At 45.7% G+C, this 17,326-nt stretch overlaps 1 protein-coding gene across 1 annotated transcript in view; it reads left to right on the forward strand.

Moving 5' to 3' along the window:
* LOC135223963 (methyltransferase-like protein 17, mitochondrial) overlaps positions 1-17,326 on the forward strand; it is a 45,614-nt gene that overhangs the window by 11,872 nt on the left and 16,416 nt on the right. The window contains exon 6 of the mRNA XM_064262885.1: positions 6,927-7,062. Within this exon, the coding sequence (XP_064118955.1) occupies positions 6,927-7,062 (136 nt within the window). The remainder of the gene's footprint in view (positions 1-6,926; positions 7,063-17,326) is intronic.

Below are 17,326 nucleotides of genomic sequence, written 5' to 3' on the forward strand. Positions count from 1 at the left end.
GCTTCCTTCCCATGCCATTGCCAGTCTTGTGTCTGGGGTAACATGTTAACCTTGTAACTAAGTGAAGTGTTGTGTAGTAGAGAAGATGCTTGCTCGTCCCTCAATTCTCCTAGACAAAGGTCACTGTCATACTCCCGTAAGGTCTAAACCTGGGAGGAGACATACCAGAAGTCCAAGGGAGGTCAGGTGTTTACACAGGTAGGCACCCCCCCTCAGTCGAGCTTGTTGCTGGTTCCAGGCATCGACACAGTCACTGGAAAGGCGTCTTAATGGATGTGTAGTGGAGGAGGTCGCTATCTGGCCCTATCAATTCTCCTAAACCCAGTCCCTGTCAGACTCCCCTAAACCAGTGAGGAGATGTACTGTGGGTCCATAGGAGTCCAAAAAGGATTAGCCCCTGGATAGCTGCCCCTTAGTTGAGCCTGCTGTCTGCAGGTGCCAACAGACGACCATTGGAGAGGTATCCATAAGGATGTTCGTTTATTCGAGTGACACTCCAGTGTAAACAAAGCACTGATGGTGCTTTTTCTAGTGAATCTCAGTCGTTGAAGAGGCATTTTTAGAGTTGAAAATGAGTGCCTGAGCTCTGAGAGCAACCGCTAGTGCCCAAGCCTCCGAGAGCAGCCGCTAGCGCCCTAGCCTCTGAGAGCGGCTGCTAGCGCCCAAGCCTCGAAGAGTGGCTGCTAGCTCCCGAACCTCTTAACACGTCATGGAATGCGGTGCGTGGTCGGTGACCAGCTCCCACCTCATATGTGCAGGAGTTGCCAGATCTCACAGACTCCTTGCTATACAATCTTTGATTGTTTTAACTGGTTCCCAGCTGGTGTGTTATGATTGATTATCCTATTGTTAAAGCCTCAGGTTTGTTAGCCATGAAAAACAAATTGATTTAAAATTTTTCATTTTTTATCTGTTTCAGCTTTGCATAGAGTTATAAACGAGCCGAATTGTGCCCTTTTGTGTCGTCAATGAGTGTCTCACATGACTGGTCTTTGCAGACAGGGATTTTGGTGGATGAATTATTGAAAGCTGTCACCTCTATGGGGATTTGGGAGCCTGACTGTTATTTTTTTAGGAGAAAGACGAATGTTTTCTGTTACTCCCTCTGATGTTTAGACAGAATAGTCCTCCTGGTTGAAGTTCTTGTCAAGATTTTGGAGTGAGATCTTTTTGTCTTAATATCAGGAGCAGGGGCTAAGAAATAGGAGTCTTGCAAATGTTGCCAGCCTCAGCCACCTAACAAGAGAATCACAGCTACTTTCAGAAGTTATAGTATATGCTCAGTCATTATGTCCTTAAGATTGATGATATTTTCTCTCCTGAATGCTCTTTATGGATAGTCTTTCTTGAGCTCCAGACTGAAGGGTATTGAAAGCTGTCACCTTTATGGGGAGTTGGGAGCGTGACTGTTGTTTTTTAAGGAGTAAGACAAATGTTTAATGTTACTCCCTCTGATGTTTAGACAGAATAGTCCTCCTGGTTGAAGTTCTTGTCAAGATTTTGGAGTGAGATCTTTTTGTCTTAATATCAGGAGCAGGGGCTAAGAAACAGGAGACTTGCAAGTGTCGCCAGCCTCAGCCACCTAACAAGAGAATCATAGCTACTTTCAGAAGTTTTATATGCTTAGTCATTTTTTCCTTTAGATTGATGATATCTTCTCTCCTGAATGCTCTTTTATGGATAGTCTTTCTTGGGCTCCAGACTGAAGGTAGCACTACGAATCTTTCCATTAGAGCATTGTGTTTCACTGAAGCAGAAGTTATTACGTACTCCTGGTTGGGTTCTAGAACCTTATTTATCCAATGGCCTGGCTTTAGTGTCTCTTATGGACTTTCCAAGTTTCTGTTAAACATGTTAGATATTAGTTTCACCCAAGTACAGTGCCGCATATATTTTCAGTCTGTGCAAGGTGTTTTCAAGTCACACTGGGCATTATCGTATAGGAAGTTGATCCCACTCAGATGGCCATGTGTCAGTTGCTGCCAAGTATCAACAGGGTCATCAACTAGTTCATTTAGTTTTCTGGAGTCAGCACAGTGTTCTGCAATTTGTTTGGTTTTCGGAGACAAACCATACAGTCCTGTCATCCATTCTCTGAGGTGCTGGAATGCAGTTTCTGGTTATTAAGGTACTTTGTTTTCGTATCCACATACAGACCCTGTAATATGCCTCAGACTCGTCTCATGAGACAGAGTCAGCTGGTTTAGGACTTCAGGCTTCAATAACTATTGCACAAACTTTCTCGAGTCTACGCTCTGCTTTCATCTGTTTTCTTTTCTTGCCAGGAACTTCAGCCTGTCCAGCAAGACCAGCAGGGACAGGGTATCTTAGCTGGGCTCTACTGTCTCTTTCCCAGGACCTGAATTTTCAGTCTGAGCTCTGGTGGTAGTTGTCTGAATTTTAGTCATCTGGAAGAGGGCCCTCATCATGAAACTAGCCTTAGAATACTAATCACCCCTTGTTCTAGTTGAGGTAGCCCACTCAGGGATCCAGGATTTGTTTTTTAGGATGTATCCCCGGGAAAACAGAATCTTCTCAGATATGCCGGGATAGCCTAGACTGAGGTATTCCTTTAGACATTACCACAGTTATTACACTTTTACTTTAACACTTGCATACAAGTGAAGAGAGTTTTCCTGTGAATGATCAGTCGAGTTTTCTCTGGTCTAACTGGAATTTCTGGCAGAGAAACAGAACCATCAGAAACCCACTCATACTCTTGAGTAGACCTGGATTTCCCTGATATGTTGAATTATGTGCTATCTATGGGGCAGGCTGACCTTGGCTGTCTTCCACCTTAAAGGAACAGTAAAAAGGGCCTTAGACACCATTTTATAAGATTGTTTCTACTTGTACTGCTATGCTCTTCCACCGTTTGATATGGTCAGGGAAGGGCTAGATTTTTTCGGACTCATCAAAACTTTATTACGTCCCTTGTTACTCCATTCTGAGTTCCAATTATGGTTCTTGGTTTGCTGTAAGGGATTGATGAATTACCCTAGAATCCCTCCACCTTTTGTACCTTCTTGAACAATCACTTCAGAGACACCATTAAGGATGGTATGCTCACACGTGGAGAGGCTTGGGGGTATCTAGGTGTTAACAGAAAGGAAGGGCCTTTTTTCAGAGCTCCCACTTAAGTAGAGGTGCTCCTGGCTTAACTGCCATGCTGCTAAAGGTTAAGTTGAGCAACAACCAGAGGCAGTATGCTACTGTAGGCTCTCTCAACTAGTCAAGAACATAAGTATTGTACTCAGTGCTAGCAAGTCTTTCTGCTTCATTTCATTGTATCACTTAATGTTTTGGAGTAGAATATGTCCATGTATCCCACTTCGTTCACTGTAGAATCAGCTAAGTAATTACTGAGTAAGTTACTTATATAAAAATGACATTTTTTTTATAAAATAAAATTTGATTTAATACTTACCCAGTAATTACGGATAGAGCCCTCTCACGTCCCCAAAGATGGACATATGGCATAAATGGAATGAAGTGGTCTGCTAGTAGTACTTGGTATTCCCGTTGCTGGGTGGGTCCTATAACCTGCACTAAATCTGTAAAGTGTTACTTGCTAATTTTTTTTAATTTTCAAGCTCCCGAGGCAAGAAATTGTTAGCTAAGTAATTACTGCATAAGTACCGTATATACTCGCATATCATGCGACTTTTGAAACCTAATTTTGAAGCTAATTTTAAAGGGGTCGCATCATACACGCGGTATAAAATTAGCGTACCTTCTATGCTTTCCCAAATCGGCAGATTGCGATAGTTACTACCGGAGGAAAACAGTAGATCTTTTAAAAAGTCATGCTTTACTTGTACTTTACTATATCCAGTGATATTGTATGCATTCTCATATTACTATTGTATTTTAAAATACAAAAGAGCGATCGTGAGCCATTTGCATTATTTTGGTTTTTGTTTTACTCGGTAAAAGAAACATTTGTTACTTGAACTATTATTTTTATTTTAGGATACGCAGTCAAGTGAAAATTTATTAAAGTAAAAAAAATGCATAAAATTAATCAACCTAAAATCCTCCAAAGTCGCTCACTCCGTGTCCGTATCATCAAATACTGCTCTGAATTCTTCGCCATCAAGGCAGTCATATTCGTCATCTTCCAGATCTTTTGATCATTTCATCTTCATATGGAAGGTATAGTCTTGCCACCGTGGCGAGCTCTGGCGTGGCTTTTAAAGATCTTGCCCTTATGCTGAATTTTACAATAACAACAACTGCCCGTGTTTGACAGACCTTTGAATGTCCTTGAGACAAACCCGAGGCTATAATTATAAGATTATAAGGGGTTTTCATTCCCAGGTACTTTAATCTCCTTCCTATTCGGCCCTGCTCTCTCTCTCACCTAAATCCTCAGCTGTCCAAGCGAGAGCTTTTTTTATGGGACAGCATAGGCCCTGCCATTTCGCAATTTTCCATACCTAATTATTTTGTATACAATTGCCCTTTCTCGGCTGTGAAGTTGATGTCTATCCATGGCTGTGAGATGACCAGGAATAACTTGTAGTGGGTGTCAAAGTCACTCCACACTTCAGTCAGGCCAAAACTTTGCCATATCGCATTCAAGCAATATTCAGTCATTGTTTCTTATCTATTATTTTGTCAGAGAGAGAGAGAGAGAGAGGAGAGGGAGAGAGAGAGAGAGAGAGAGAGAAAGAGGGAGAGAGAGAATCTGTTTGTATACGATTGTTTATTTTCTCACTCGTCAAACTTACTCTGTTATGCTTTATTTCATATTTCCTTGCTCACCAATTTATTCTATACCTACGATATTAAGAAATCAAGATATGTGTAGAAGGGAGAACTGCCTCCAGGCTGTACAGTCAGTATGGATTTAAAGGCACGTGGAACTGGTTGAAATATTTGCAACAGCACCAAAATGAGATGCCATGGTATAGAAAATCTGACTCCGTTTCTTGTTATTACATAAAAAAACTTTATCAATCGTGAACTTACGTAATTTATCTAGAATTCTGCGTAACGGAAAAGATAATATTTGATATCTGTAATGGGAGAAATGGTTTTATCTCTGTTGTTGTTATAAATTTGGCAGATATGCGATCAAACACGTGGGAGGACCAAAACAGTTGTTGTTAGTCGCCGGGGATATAAAGGTTGTGACCAGCAGACAGAAAGATTAACATTTTTCCAGAGATTAAAGAGCTGAATTTTGTTTTAAAGCTATGTCAACCACTTTAGTAAATAGGTATCATCTTCTAAAGAAATTGTTTTTCTTTTCTTTTTGCGGAAGAATCTTCAAACCATTTTGCATTCAAAGTAATGAGAAGGAATCATTCTATTCTTCATGTAATCAGTAAAATTACTTACACTAATAAAAACTAAAACTACGTATTGTATGCAAAACACACACATCACCGTTAGCTTCGCGTGTAAACGTTCATTCTAAGAAATTCACAGAGTAGTAATAACTAACACCTGATTGGTTGGTTGGTAGCCATGGAGATCTGTTATCCAATGAATGCCCTCTGCTTCTGTTCTATTTATAGACATATGCCGTGGAGGGCACTAGTTTTGAACGTTACCATGTTCGTGATTTTCTGACTGCTGACGGCAAAAATTACTCAATAATTTTCTTTATATAATTATTTCTTCGTGAAAACAATAATATAATATGAGTAATTTTAAACTTTAATGTATAGTGGTATGAAAAATACCAGTGTGTCGTAGCGATGCGTCATCAATATATGGTATGAAAATCCCACATGGTGTTGTAGCGATACGTAATCATGAAGTACAAATCCTTTTCCCGGACCATCCTCAAAATTTTACGACTCTTCAACTTCAAGATCGATATGCGAAAAATATATTATATAGTCATACTTATTGTTAAAAATTCACAAGTTGAACTGCAAAACATTATTATATTTGATTGTCATGTACATATATTTTTTTTGCGTTTTACGGAATGTTTGTTTTGAAAATAATAGCTATTAGTGAACATATGATATTAATCGTCCCACTATTTTGTTATAGGTGATCTTAGTTATCTCACATTCATTTAACAGTATTATATTAATATTTTATTTAAATAAACTGTAATTAATAAATAACAATAATGAAAAACATAAAGGGAAAAAATGTTTTTCCTGCAGTAGTGATGTTTGCTTGATTATACATCTGACCTCACATTTCCGAAATCTGAAAAATTCCAAAAACCGAAACATCGGAATGTGTGTACTGCACATTTTTTTAAACACGCACACAATGTCTACACATTTACCGATACCCGTTGGTGAAAGATTCAAATTACAGTATTTATTCCTGAGAGAGAGAGAGAGAGAGAGAGAGAGAGAGAGAGAGAGAGAGAGAGAATGATTTACGACTCAAAGGTGTGTTATTTTTACAATTATTTTATTATCTTGGGATTCTTTTTTAATCTTGAGATTTTCTATTAAATTCTCGAGATTAGTAAGAAAATTACCGTAACTTGACTAGCAGCAGCACACATCTGAATGACTCGGCCATTAGCACGCCAAACCACCAACCTTATGAACTGACGCTCTCGGAAAAGGAACTCGCATGATACATGAGATACATGACAAAACCACTGTTTATTGGTGAAAATTTGGGGGTCGCATGATATGTGAGATCGCACGTACTCGAGTATATTACGGTATTATGTAAAATTTTATTTTATAAAAATTTCCTTTTTTTTAATGTGGAGTGTATAAGGATTTCTGCAGACGAGTGAAATGCTATGTAAAAGTATGTAATGGTGTTGTATGGAAAAAATTTTTTGTAAAATACATTTTCTGTTCAGCTGTTATTGACTTCTGCAGCTACTCTTATCATAGAAAGGTTGTTATTTCTTTGTAAATAAAAGTAGTTACATAAAACCTCAAATTTTGTAGAATCTCATGTTTTACTGATTATTTTATGTCTTTCAGAGAAAATTGATCCATTGTCACCAGAAATATCCCCAGAAGAAAGAAAGCAATTACTAGATGTTCGGCAATCAAAAATAAATCATAAAATGAAAACTGGAGTATACAGTTGGAAAGCTATCAATTATAATAATTACAAGTAAGGAGAGTTGTTGTTAACTTTGGTAATGTGTTATTTCACATAAATGACTTACCAAACAATTACATTAGCTGTAAGCTTTCTTACCTGGCAGTCGAAAATTCAAATTTCCTGGCGGCGGCGGAGCTGCCATCATTCGTGTAGGTGATACAGGTCATGCCCACTTTCCGGAATACCCGCTACTGCTGAGCTAATTATTGTCAATTTGTTTTCTGCCGTCCATGGAGTAACACCTTTGGTTTTTTGTTGCAGTCGACTTTCGTCGCCATTTTGGATTGTATCTTTTTGGTGATGTACTATTTCTTGGTTGGTTTTTTTGCCTCATCAATTAGCTGCCTTGTTATTAGCAGGTTATTGCGAAGATGTCTGATGCTAGTTCATCGTCAGTTAGGTTTTGCAGCAGTGGCTGCAAAACTATATCAGCTAAACTATGTTATGATCTGCACTCCAAATGTATTAAATTTAGGGGTAGGGGTGCTGAAGCAAGGAATTAACTTGTGATGAGTGCCGTAGTTGAGATGAACAAGGTTGGAAGACTTTTCAAGCTCATTTGGATAAAATGGACAAAGATAGGAAAAGGAAAGCAGCTCTACAGCGGGTAGTAAAGCTAGAGTAGAGACAACTCCTGTGCCTTTAGAGGCGAACAAACCGTCACTATCTTCTCCCCTTTTATCTAATATTTCTCCTATCGATACCAGTTACTCCAGTCCAGGTATCCCATGTTTCTGATTCTAACACCATTTCCATGTTAAGAGTCCAAAATGGGCAAGAAATATGAGTTGTTGGCAAAATCCGTTATGGATTTAGGGATGTCTTTTCGTGCCTTTGTAGAGAAGTCAAGTGAAAAGGCCAGTGTTGGGCCAAGCGTCAGTGTCGTGTCGAAGGGAGACTTGGATGGGGTTTGCCAACGGTCAGTCGCCGACTTGTCGACGTAGCTTCTTCAGCTTATTCTAGTCTGTTAAGGTTCCTTTACAGACATATCCGGATTGTTTTGAGCCAGCTTCGCCTCCTTCTCCTCCGTCGATGTTCGTGAAGGAGAGGAGATCAGTACCTTTGAGTTTACCAAAACCAGTTCTCTCTCATTCCTCGAAGAAAGCACTGAAGGAAGTAGAAGAGTGGCCTGCTAAGAAGATGGAGTCAGGCAAGGCTTCGTTCGCCTACTCTCCGTCAAAGCTGCAGAATAAAACCTACAGGTTTTATGCAACAGGAGAGGTTCCTTCCTTGGGAGTATCTGCTTCCTCCCAAGGAGACTTCTCCGGCCTCGTGGATTCGCACAGAAGAGCAGCGTTCTCGGCTGCGAAAGTGTTGTTCTCTTCACCCGAGTTGGCTCACCTGGTGGAGAACTAGTACAAAGTGATTGAAGTCTCCAGTTTTCTGGATTGGACAATTGCAGCGTTAGCCAGAAAAATAGAAGATTGCCAGTCTCTGGATGAAGATTTTTCTGCGGACTGGCTCAATGTTTTGTCCTGTGCGTACAGGGCAGTTAGAGATGGTTCAGGGGAGTTGGCCGCTCTATTTACTATGGGAGTACTCAAGGAGAGAGAACGGTGGTGCTCCTTCACATCTCGAGGAGTAACCACGAACCAAAAATCAGCTTTGTTGTTCTCCCCCTTGAGTAAGTCTCACCTGTTCCCAGAAGAAACTATTTAACAGGTACAGGCAGTCCCCGGGTTACGACAGTCTCGGCTTACGACATTCTGAGGTTACGACGCTTTTCAATTATATTCATCAGAAATTATTTCCAGGGTTACGACGCATGTTCCAGGGTTACAACACATGTTCCAGAGTTACGACGCCTACAAATGCTGATCTGGCAGATGAAATATGACATCAAAAATGCAAAATAATTAATATTTAAAGGTTTTTTTAATGAAAAATGCAATAAGAATGAAGTTTACATAGTTTTGAATGCACCTAAAGCATTAAAAGTAAGGTTTTCTTAGGATTTTTGACAATGTTCCGGCTTACGACGATTTTCAGCTTATGACGCGTCTCAAGAACGGAACCCCCGTCGTAACCCGGGGACTGCCTGTACTGTCGGACCTAGAGAAAGAGTCTACTAATAACCTTCTTTCTCAGTCAGCGAAAAGGCCTAAGGAACCTCCAGCGATGGGAGCTAAAGCTTCCCCTCTACAAAAGCACCCCTTTCGAGGAGGCAAGTCGAGGTGGCAGCATAGACCAAGGACTAACCTACGAACTACTTCTAAGTCTACCAAGAAACCTCCCTTTAAAACAGCAGAGAAATGAACGAAAGGTCCTTCACACACCTGTGGGGCTGAGACTCCACGACTACTGGGAGGAAGGGAGTCTAAGAGGAGCAGAACAGTGGGTAATACAGGTACTTCGAGAGAGATATGTGATCCCATTTACGCAGGATCCACCACTGTCCAATACACCTGTCTGTTTGACAGCATACTTGACAGGGTCAACAAGAGCTTTGGCTTTAGCCAAAGAAATAGAAGAACTCATCAGTAAAGAAGCCATAGAGTAGGTATCAGACAAGAACTCCCCAGGATTCTACAACAGGCTCTTCGTAGTCCCCAAGGCATCAAGGAGATGGAGACCTATGTTGGACGTAAGCTCTCTGAACTTCTTTGTCCGGAAGACAAAATTCTGAATGGAAACCAGTTGATCGATGATGTCGGCCATCCAACCGTGTGACTGAATGGTAACTCTCGACATGAAGGATGCATACTTCCATGTCCCCATCCATCAGAACTCCAGGGTTGTTCCTGAGATTCGTCTTCAAGAAGAGTCTTCCAGTTCAGAGCCCTCTGCTTCGGACTGTCAACCGCCCCTCAAGTATTTACTTGGATTCTCGCTCCCCTAGGAAAATGGCTGCATTTGATGGGGATCAACACAGCTTTTTACTTAGACGATTGGCTCCTGAGAGCCAGATCCAGTCATCGGTGTGTGAAGGACTTAAAGAAGACACTTATTTTGACACAACAATTGGGTATTCTAATAAACACAGAGAAGTCCCAATTGATTCCAACTCAGAGGATTCTCTTTTTAGGGATGATACTAGACTCTAGCTTTTCGGGCTTTTCTCTCCCCAAAGAGGATAGAGTCGTGCCTGTCGACAGTCCAACAATTTTTTTTTCACCCGTCCTACTCAGCCCTCGAATGGATGAGCCCTCCCCGGGACCCTGGCTTAAGTTGAGTTGTCAGGTTAGGACGCCTACACGTTAGGTCACTTCAGTTCTTCCTGAAGTGACAGCAGATGGGGAGCCCTTCCAGGAGACGAGAGTATCAGGTCTGTGGACAAAACGAGAAAAGACCTTACACATCAATGTGAAAGAATTGAAAGCCATCCTCTTAGGACTACAAGCGTTCGACCCTATTGTCACTGAAAGGAACATAACGATCTATTCGAACAACACCACAGCATTGTCATACGTACTGAAGCAGGGAGGGACCCATTGATTCTCTCTTAACAAGATAGCCGAAGATCTCCTCACCAGGACGAACGAGAAGAGGATCACCCTTTTTCCAAGATTCGTCCAAGGAAAAATGAACGTTATTGCAGACGAACTGAGTCGTGTGAATCAGGTTTTGCCGAGAGAATGGACTCTGAACAAGAGATTGTGTCAGTACCTCTGGAAGCTTTGGGGAAGACCATCAATATACTTGTTCGCCACATTAAGGAACAATCACCTCCCTATTTTCTGTTCTCCAATTCCAGAACCACTAGCGTGGAGAACAGATTCAATGCTGCTAGATTGGACAGGACTAGACATTTATGCTTTTCCACCCTTCAAGATGATAAGAGAGGTATTAAACAAGCTTCAATCACACCAGAATGTGACAATGACCCTAGCAGCTCCATTCTGGCCCAGGAAAGAGTGGTTCCCAGACCTTCTCAGTCTGCTAGTGGATTTTCCCAGACTACTTCCACAAAATCCATTGCTTCTAAGACAACCCCATTTCAACCAATATCACCAAGGATTGTCTACTCTGGCCCTGACAGGATTCAGACTGTCAGGAACCTCGTCAGAGCAAAAGGTTTTTCGCGAAGGGCGTCAGAAGCTATTGCTAGCTGCAGAAAAAAGGTCTTCTGCCAAGCTCTTCCATTTCAAGTGGAGAGTCTTTAGGTCAAGGTGCAAATGACATAGATATCTTATTCTGAAACATCTATAACAGAAATTGAGGAATTTTTGTTATTTCTGAGGGACTCCAAGAAGTTGGCCACTTAGACTATTAAAGGATATAGGGCCATGCTTACATCAGTATTGAAGCATAGAGGCCTCAACATCTCGTCAAATCAGGACATCAGCGACCTGATCAGATCCTTTAGTTCCTCCAAAATATTCAAGCCTGAAGAAGTGGAATGGAATTTGGATGTAGTTTTAAGGTGGCTCTCTGGTCCTCAATTAGAACCATTGAATTCTCTGTGTTATCACACCTCAAAAAGCCCTAGGCTATACTCACCCCAACTGCTTACTTCAATAGTTAAAACACCAAAGATGTGTTACCTAGCAAAACACTTATAGGCTAACAGCCTATTTTAATACTAATTTAAACACCTAATATACCTTAGACTATCATATGGGTACTCACTATTGATTGGCCCATGCTATCCTACTAGGTTGAAGATACACATGTACTTATTGCAACTTTACATTTTATGACTAACAATGGCTGCTCCTATTAGTAGTAGTAGAAGGGTGTTGTCATTGAAACGGCTCCATTGCTTACTTTATGCCTCCTTTGTTTGTGTGTGTGTTTAAGTTATATATCTATAATGTCACAAATCTTTTATAAATTTTTCCCCTTCATCAGATCAGCAAACAAAAGTATGTTAGCTAACAATTCCTTTCTATTTTCATGATTTGGCTGCTGCACGAACTCAAAGTACATAATATATGTACATAATTTATCTATTTCGTGAATGAACATATTTATGATAAAAAATATGATTTACTGTAATGATTACAGCACCCAACTATAATATTAATGTATAAACAGCAAATTACAGCAATAAAAATCTATTTTTGTCTTTTGTTTATGTATAGAATCAGCTGATGGACGTTTATTACCGAAAGAATTATTTTGGAAAACAATTTATTTGCTAAAAGGAAGGAATTTATTAATTGAATTATTATTTTTTTAACTTTGTACAATGAAGTTTATGATACAGTAATTCATATTTGTTCCGATACGTAATACAAACCATCGGTCCTTTAACAATAGGAAGTAGCTAGCGGCAGCTGGAACGGTCGTAAGCTTCGAACAAGGGGAGAACGGTAGTTAACTGCTTGTCCGATCGTCGCGCGCCGCGCGACTGGGAGGTAAACAAATCACTTTTGCTTTCGGCCGTGTGAGGATAGGACGTGCTCGTCATCGCTCTGCCCGCTTTGTCGTTTGCTTTGAGTATCAGCCCTCTTTTTCCTTGTGTAATTGAGAGTGTATGCTTGTAAGTACATTTACATTTCTTTTTTCATTGTAATAATGAGTGATCAAGAAATGGAGATTTCGCCGCGCCCCCCAGTCGCCCGTAGAGTGTGTCCCGGGCTGGAGGGGCGTAAATGCGGCGGATTCAGATCATTTGTGGATGTGGATCCACACGAGGTTTGTACTCGGTGTCGGGGGCGAGAATGCTCCCGCACCGAGCCATGTGTAACATGTATGAATTGGTCCGAGGCGCAATGGGTGCTGTACGAGGGCAGGAAGAGACTTAGGCCGCCAAAGAAGTCATCGGAAAGTCCAGTGACTCCTTTGGTAACGGACACTTCGTCTTCTTTCCTGCCCCCCGGCCAGCCCCCATGTTTCGCGCCTTCCCCTGCGGGGGGGGTAGCGGAGTCCTTCTCCTCTCTCGATCCGTCGAGTGTGGAGGAGGGCGCCCGCTACCCGGACGTCCAGTTGTATTCGGGGTCTTCCGTCTGCTCTGGGTGGGGTTCTTCTCCCCCCAGGCGCGAGGAAACCCCTCTGACTAACCCGACTGTTGCTTTCGCTGGGACTGCAGGGAGTGCCTAGTATACAGGGGTTGATTCAGCGGTTGGCGGGGTCGGCAGTGGTCACTCATGGTACGGTAACCACTACCACTACCACAATATCTACACCAGCTTATGATATGCCACCGCACTTGGTGTATACACCACATGTAATGACGGTGACACCCACGGCTGCAATACACAAACCTATTACTGCCGTACCAAAGAGGACGGTGCCACCGCCACCTGGGTTCTTTGTGTTGCCGACCCCGGACTTCCGCTGCCCCAAGAGTACCCACCTAGACCTGCCGCCAGTGCCGAGAATGACGGTAGCTGCCGACAGGACGCCTGGCTCTCCTGCGGTGCCTGCCGTGCCTGCCGTACCTGTTGCTGTCCCTGCTGCTCCTTCCCTTTCAGATAATGTGCATGCTGTTCCTGCTGTTCCTGCTGTTCCTGGACCTGTTCCTGTTGTTCCTGCTGTTGGTGGTGCTGTCACAGTCTCAGGTCTTTCCGGACAGGTGCAGTCGGGCCCTGTTGCTTCGGCAACTGCCCCGGCTCCCTCCTGGATGGAAGACCTGACGTCTGTCCTGCGGAGCCTGGCGAAGAAGAAGAGGAAGAAGAGGAAGGTGTCGTCGTCGTCTTCGTCGTCTGCTGCCTCCTCTTCCCCTTCGACTTCTAAGGCTAAACAGCCGAAGAAGAAGAAGGCTGCCTCCTCCCCCCCTAAGAAGACTCCTTCGGGATCTTCTAAGGGCCCGTCTCGCTCAGGCGAGTCGGGGAGCTCTTCTGCTGGTTCCCTCCTGTTTCCTTCGGGAACGGGGCCCGTCTCTTCCTCTGCAAAGAAGAAGACGACGGGGACCAGAGGTGTACCAGCCTCGGCTGGTACGTCCTCACCTGGTGTTAGCGGTCCTGCCGCTAAACCAGGTTCCGTCTCGGCCGCTTCTCGTTCGCGAGAAGTACCGAGTGGACGCTCTTCCACGGGAGACCGTCCAGCCAAAGTCTTGACGTCCGAGCTCGCTCGCCGTCAAGACAGCGGCGCGGAGCAGAAGACTGGCGAGAGTCGTGCACACGACTCTCGCCAGGCCAGTGGACGCTCTCAGCAGCGACCAACGGCTGCTCGGGTTGACGTGACGGTCGCTGACCAGCCACGGGTTGAGGCGAGGAAGGGGTCCCCGCGGCCGTCGGTACCAGCCACGGCTGGTACCAGCGGCTCGACGCGCCGAGAGGACGCTGGCCGGTCTCGCCGCGACAGAGAGCCTAAGGCAGGTCACCTGACCGCCGCTCCATATGGGACCGGGCGGAGACGGTGACCAGCAACGCTCGCCTGACGCTAGAGATCAGCCTCGACGTTCTCGGCCGAGCCTCTCGCCCCAGGCGAGCGGCAAGGCTAGGCCTGCTGCTCGATCGCCACCGCGGGTTGACGATCAGCAGCAGCCCTCCAGCACGCTGGTCCTGCCAGCGAGCAGAGGGGGAGCGTCAGGTCTGCCTCTCCCGTACCTTCAACCTCCTCGGGCTATACCGGGAGGAGCGAGGTACCGAGGAGTGATCACGAGAGGTGCGCCGCTCGCGATCCCGCTATGACGCCGTATGGCTCAGGCACGGTTTTAGGACCGACCAGAACATACGCGCAAGTAGTTGGAGGTGACCGTCAGGGGTCTGCCGCTGTTCCTCTTTCTGAAGGAGGAGTATCACGGGACCTGTTCTTGCTGGAGGGACTGGACGGTCCTACTCCACAAGACGCAGTAACTCCCGAGATACAGAGGAACTTTGCAGAGGTCATTAAGCTGATTCGTCAGCATAATGACCTTGCGGAAGGATCGCCGCTACCACGGCAGAGCCCACGTCCCGGCTCGAATCATTTTGGGGTTCCTAGAGGGAACCCAAAATGATGGTGGGGTTACCGCGATCAGAGCTTGCAGACTCAGTCCTGGATCAAGTTGAGAATCTCGTCTCAGGAACGGGAGGATTCGCTGAAATCCGGACGGTCTTCTAAGCTGCTTCCTCCCCCTCTACAGCGTCAGAGGCGATTCTACTGCCTTCGGAAGACCCGATACTGCCGAAACAGGTTAACCCGGAGTTAGCGAGGCTGACTCCAGGTGTGTCCCTGCAGCAGCTCCTGTCGGAGAACCTCTGGTTCTCGCAGCAGGAGGCACTTGCCCTGGAATCTACCGCTATGGCAGCGTTCCAGGCAGTCTCTTGGTTGGATTTGTGGTCCCTCACAATATCCAAAGTAGCGGCCGGCTCTGGGAGTTCTGCTCTCGAAGACGACGCTTCTTTCAGGAGACTGTGCCAGTCTGGAGGAAGAGCAATCTCTTACCTCGCCCATCAGACTGCTAACCTGTGGGCCAACTTGGTTCTTCGACGTAGGGACGCAGTCCTACCCGAGTGACCAAGGGGGCCGGGCGTGAGGCGGCACTCGGGCTTCGCAATGGACCCATTAGGAGTTCCCCAGCTCTCTTTCCCGGAGAGATGGTGGACGCTGCGGTGGAAAGGCGGCGCACTGATGACAGTGACCGCTTAGTTCACCAGGCAGTCTCAAAGGTTACTGGGCAATCTCGAGCGACTGCGGCCAAGCCAAAGAGCTTGGCTAGCGCTTCCACGGCGGCGAAGACGGTTGCACCGTCCAAGCCCCGTGTGAAGACTCCTGCTGTTTCGACGTCTGCTAAAGGAGGCCGTAACCATCCCTCCTCCCAACCCTCCTTTCCCCGAGGAGGTGGTGGGAAGAAGTCGAAACGAGGAGGGAAAACGCTAGGGACGGCGTTCCCCCTCACCTGCTGCCGGAAGTGGGGGGGTGTGCCTGGCGAGCCATTGGGCGACTTGGCAGCGCTACGGCGCCGAGAACTGGATAGTAGACGTCCTTCGGGAGGGATATCTACTACCCTTCGAGTCTCGGCCCCCCCTCATCTCCAAACCGGTCCATCTACAGACCTATGTCCGGGGATCAGCAAAGGACAACGCTCTTCGACAGGAGATCAAGACCATGCTGGCGAAACGAGCTGTAGAAATCGTGGAGGACCAGTCACCGGGCTTTTACAGCCGCCTCTTCCTAGTGGAGAAGGCATCGGGGGGCTGGCGTCCGGTGATAGACCTCTCTCCCCTGAACCGCTTCGTTCGCACGACGCGGTTCACGATGGAGTCGGCACGCTCGGTGCTCGACTTGATCAGGGGGAACGATTTCATGCTTTCAGTGGACTTGAAGGACGCGTATTTTCAAATACCCATCCAGCAGTCCTCCAGAAAGTACCTCCGCTTCATCTTCGACGGGACGGTGTACCAATTCAGGGCACTTTGTTTCGGTCTCTCAACCGCCCCACAGGTGTTCACGCGAGTGTTCACTCTGGTGTCAGCTTGGGCCCATTCGCACGGGATACGTCTTCTGAGGTATCTCGACGATTGGCTAGTCCTGGCGAGCTCCCGCTCGCAGTTGCTACAGGACAGAGATCGACTCCTCAAGTTTTGTCGCGATCTGGGGATCGTGATAAACTACGAGAAGTCCGATCTCGAACCCAAGCAGAAGATGAAGTACCTGGGTATGCTGATAGATACGGTAGCAGGGCAGGTCTTTCCCGCAGACTTGCGTATCAGCAAATTCAGGGAGGCAGCCGGCCGGTTCCTGTCTCGGCAGGAACAGGCAACACAGCAATGGCAAGTCGTGATCGGCCATCTGTCGTCACTCGAGAAGTTAGTCCCTCACGGGCGTCTTCACCTGCGGTCTCTCCAGTGGAGGCTAAGGGAGAGTTGGTCTCAGGCCAAGGATCCTCCTTACTTTCCCGTGGCTCTCACGGACAAGGTGAGGCAGGACCTAGCCTGGTGGCTCGACGACAAGAACCTCTTAAGAGGAGTGCCTATACACACTCCCCCCCCGGAGATGCTTCTGTTCTCAGACGCATCGACCGAGGGATGGGGCGCACACCTGGAGGAGTTGCTGACTGCAGGTGTGTGGGACCATCACGAAAAGCACCTTCACATCAATGTCCTGGAACTCAAGGCGGCGTTCAACGCTCTCCGAGAGTTTCAGGACCGCTTGGTGGACACTCAGTGGTGTTGATGTGCGACAACACCACAGTAGTGGCATATGTCAACAAGCAGGGGGGGCTAGTGTCTCTTCCGCTCCATCATTTGACGGTGCAGGTGCACGAGTGGGCCACGGCTCACTCGATAGAGCTGTCAGCACGCTACATTCCAGGCAAGAGGAATGTAGTAGCAGACAAGCTCAGCCGTCGGGATCAGGTGATAGGGACCGAATGGTCTCTACACCAAGACGTGGCGGAAAGGCTCTTCAACCTGTGGGGGCGACCGGTCGTAGACCTGTTCGCCACCCGGCACAACAGAAA

This window comes from Macrobrachium nipponense, chromosome 10 (assembly GCF_015104395.2).
Source record: "Macrobrachium nipponense isolate FS-2020 chromosome 10, ASM1510439v2, whole genome shotgun sequence".
Lineage (NCBI taxonomy): Eukaryota > Metazoa > Arthropoda > Malacostraca > Decapoda > Palaemonidae > Macrobrachium > Macrobrachium nipponense.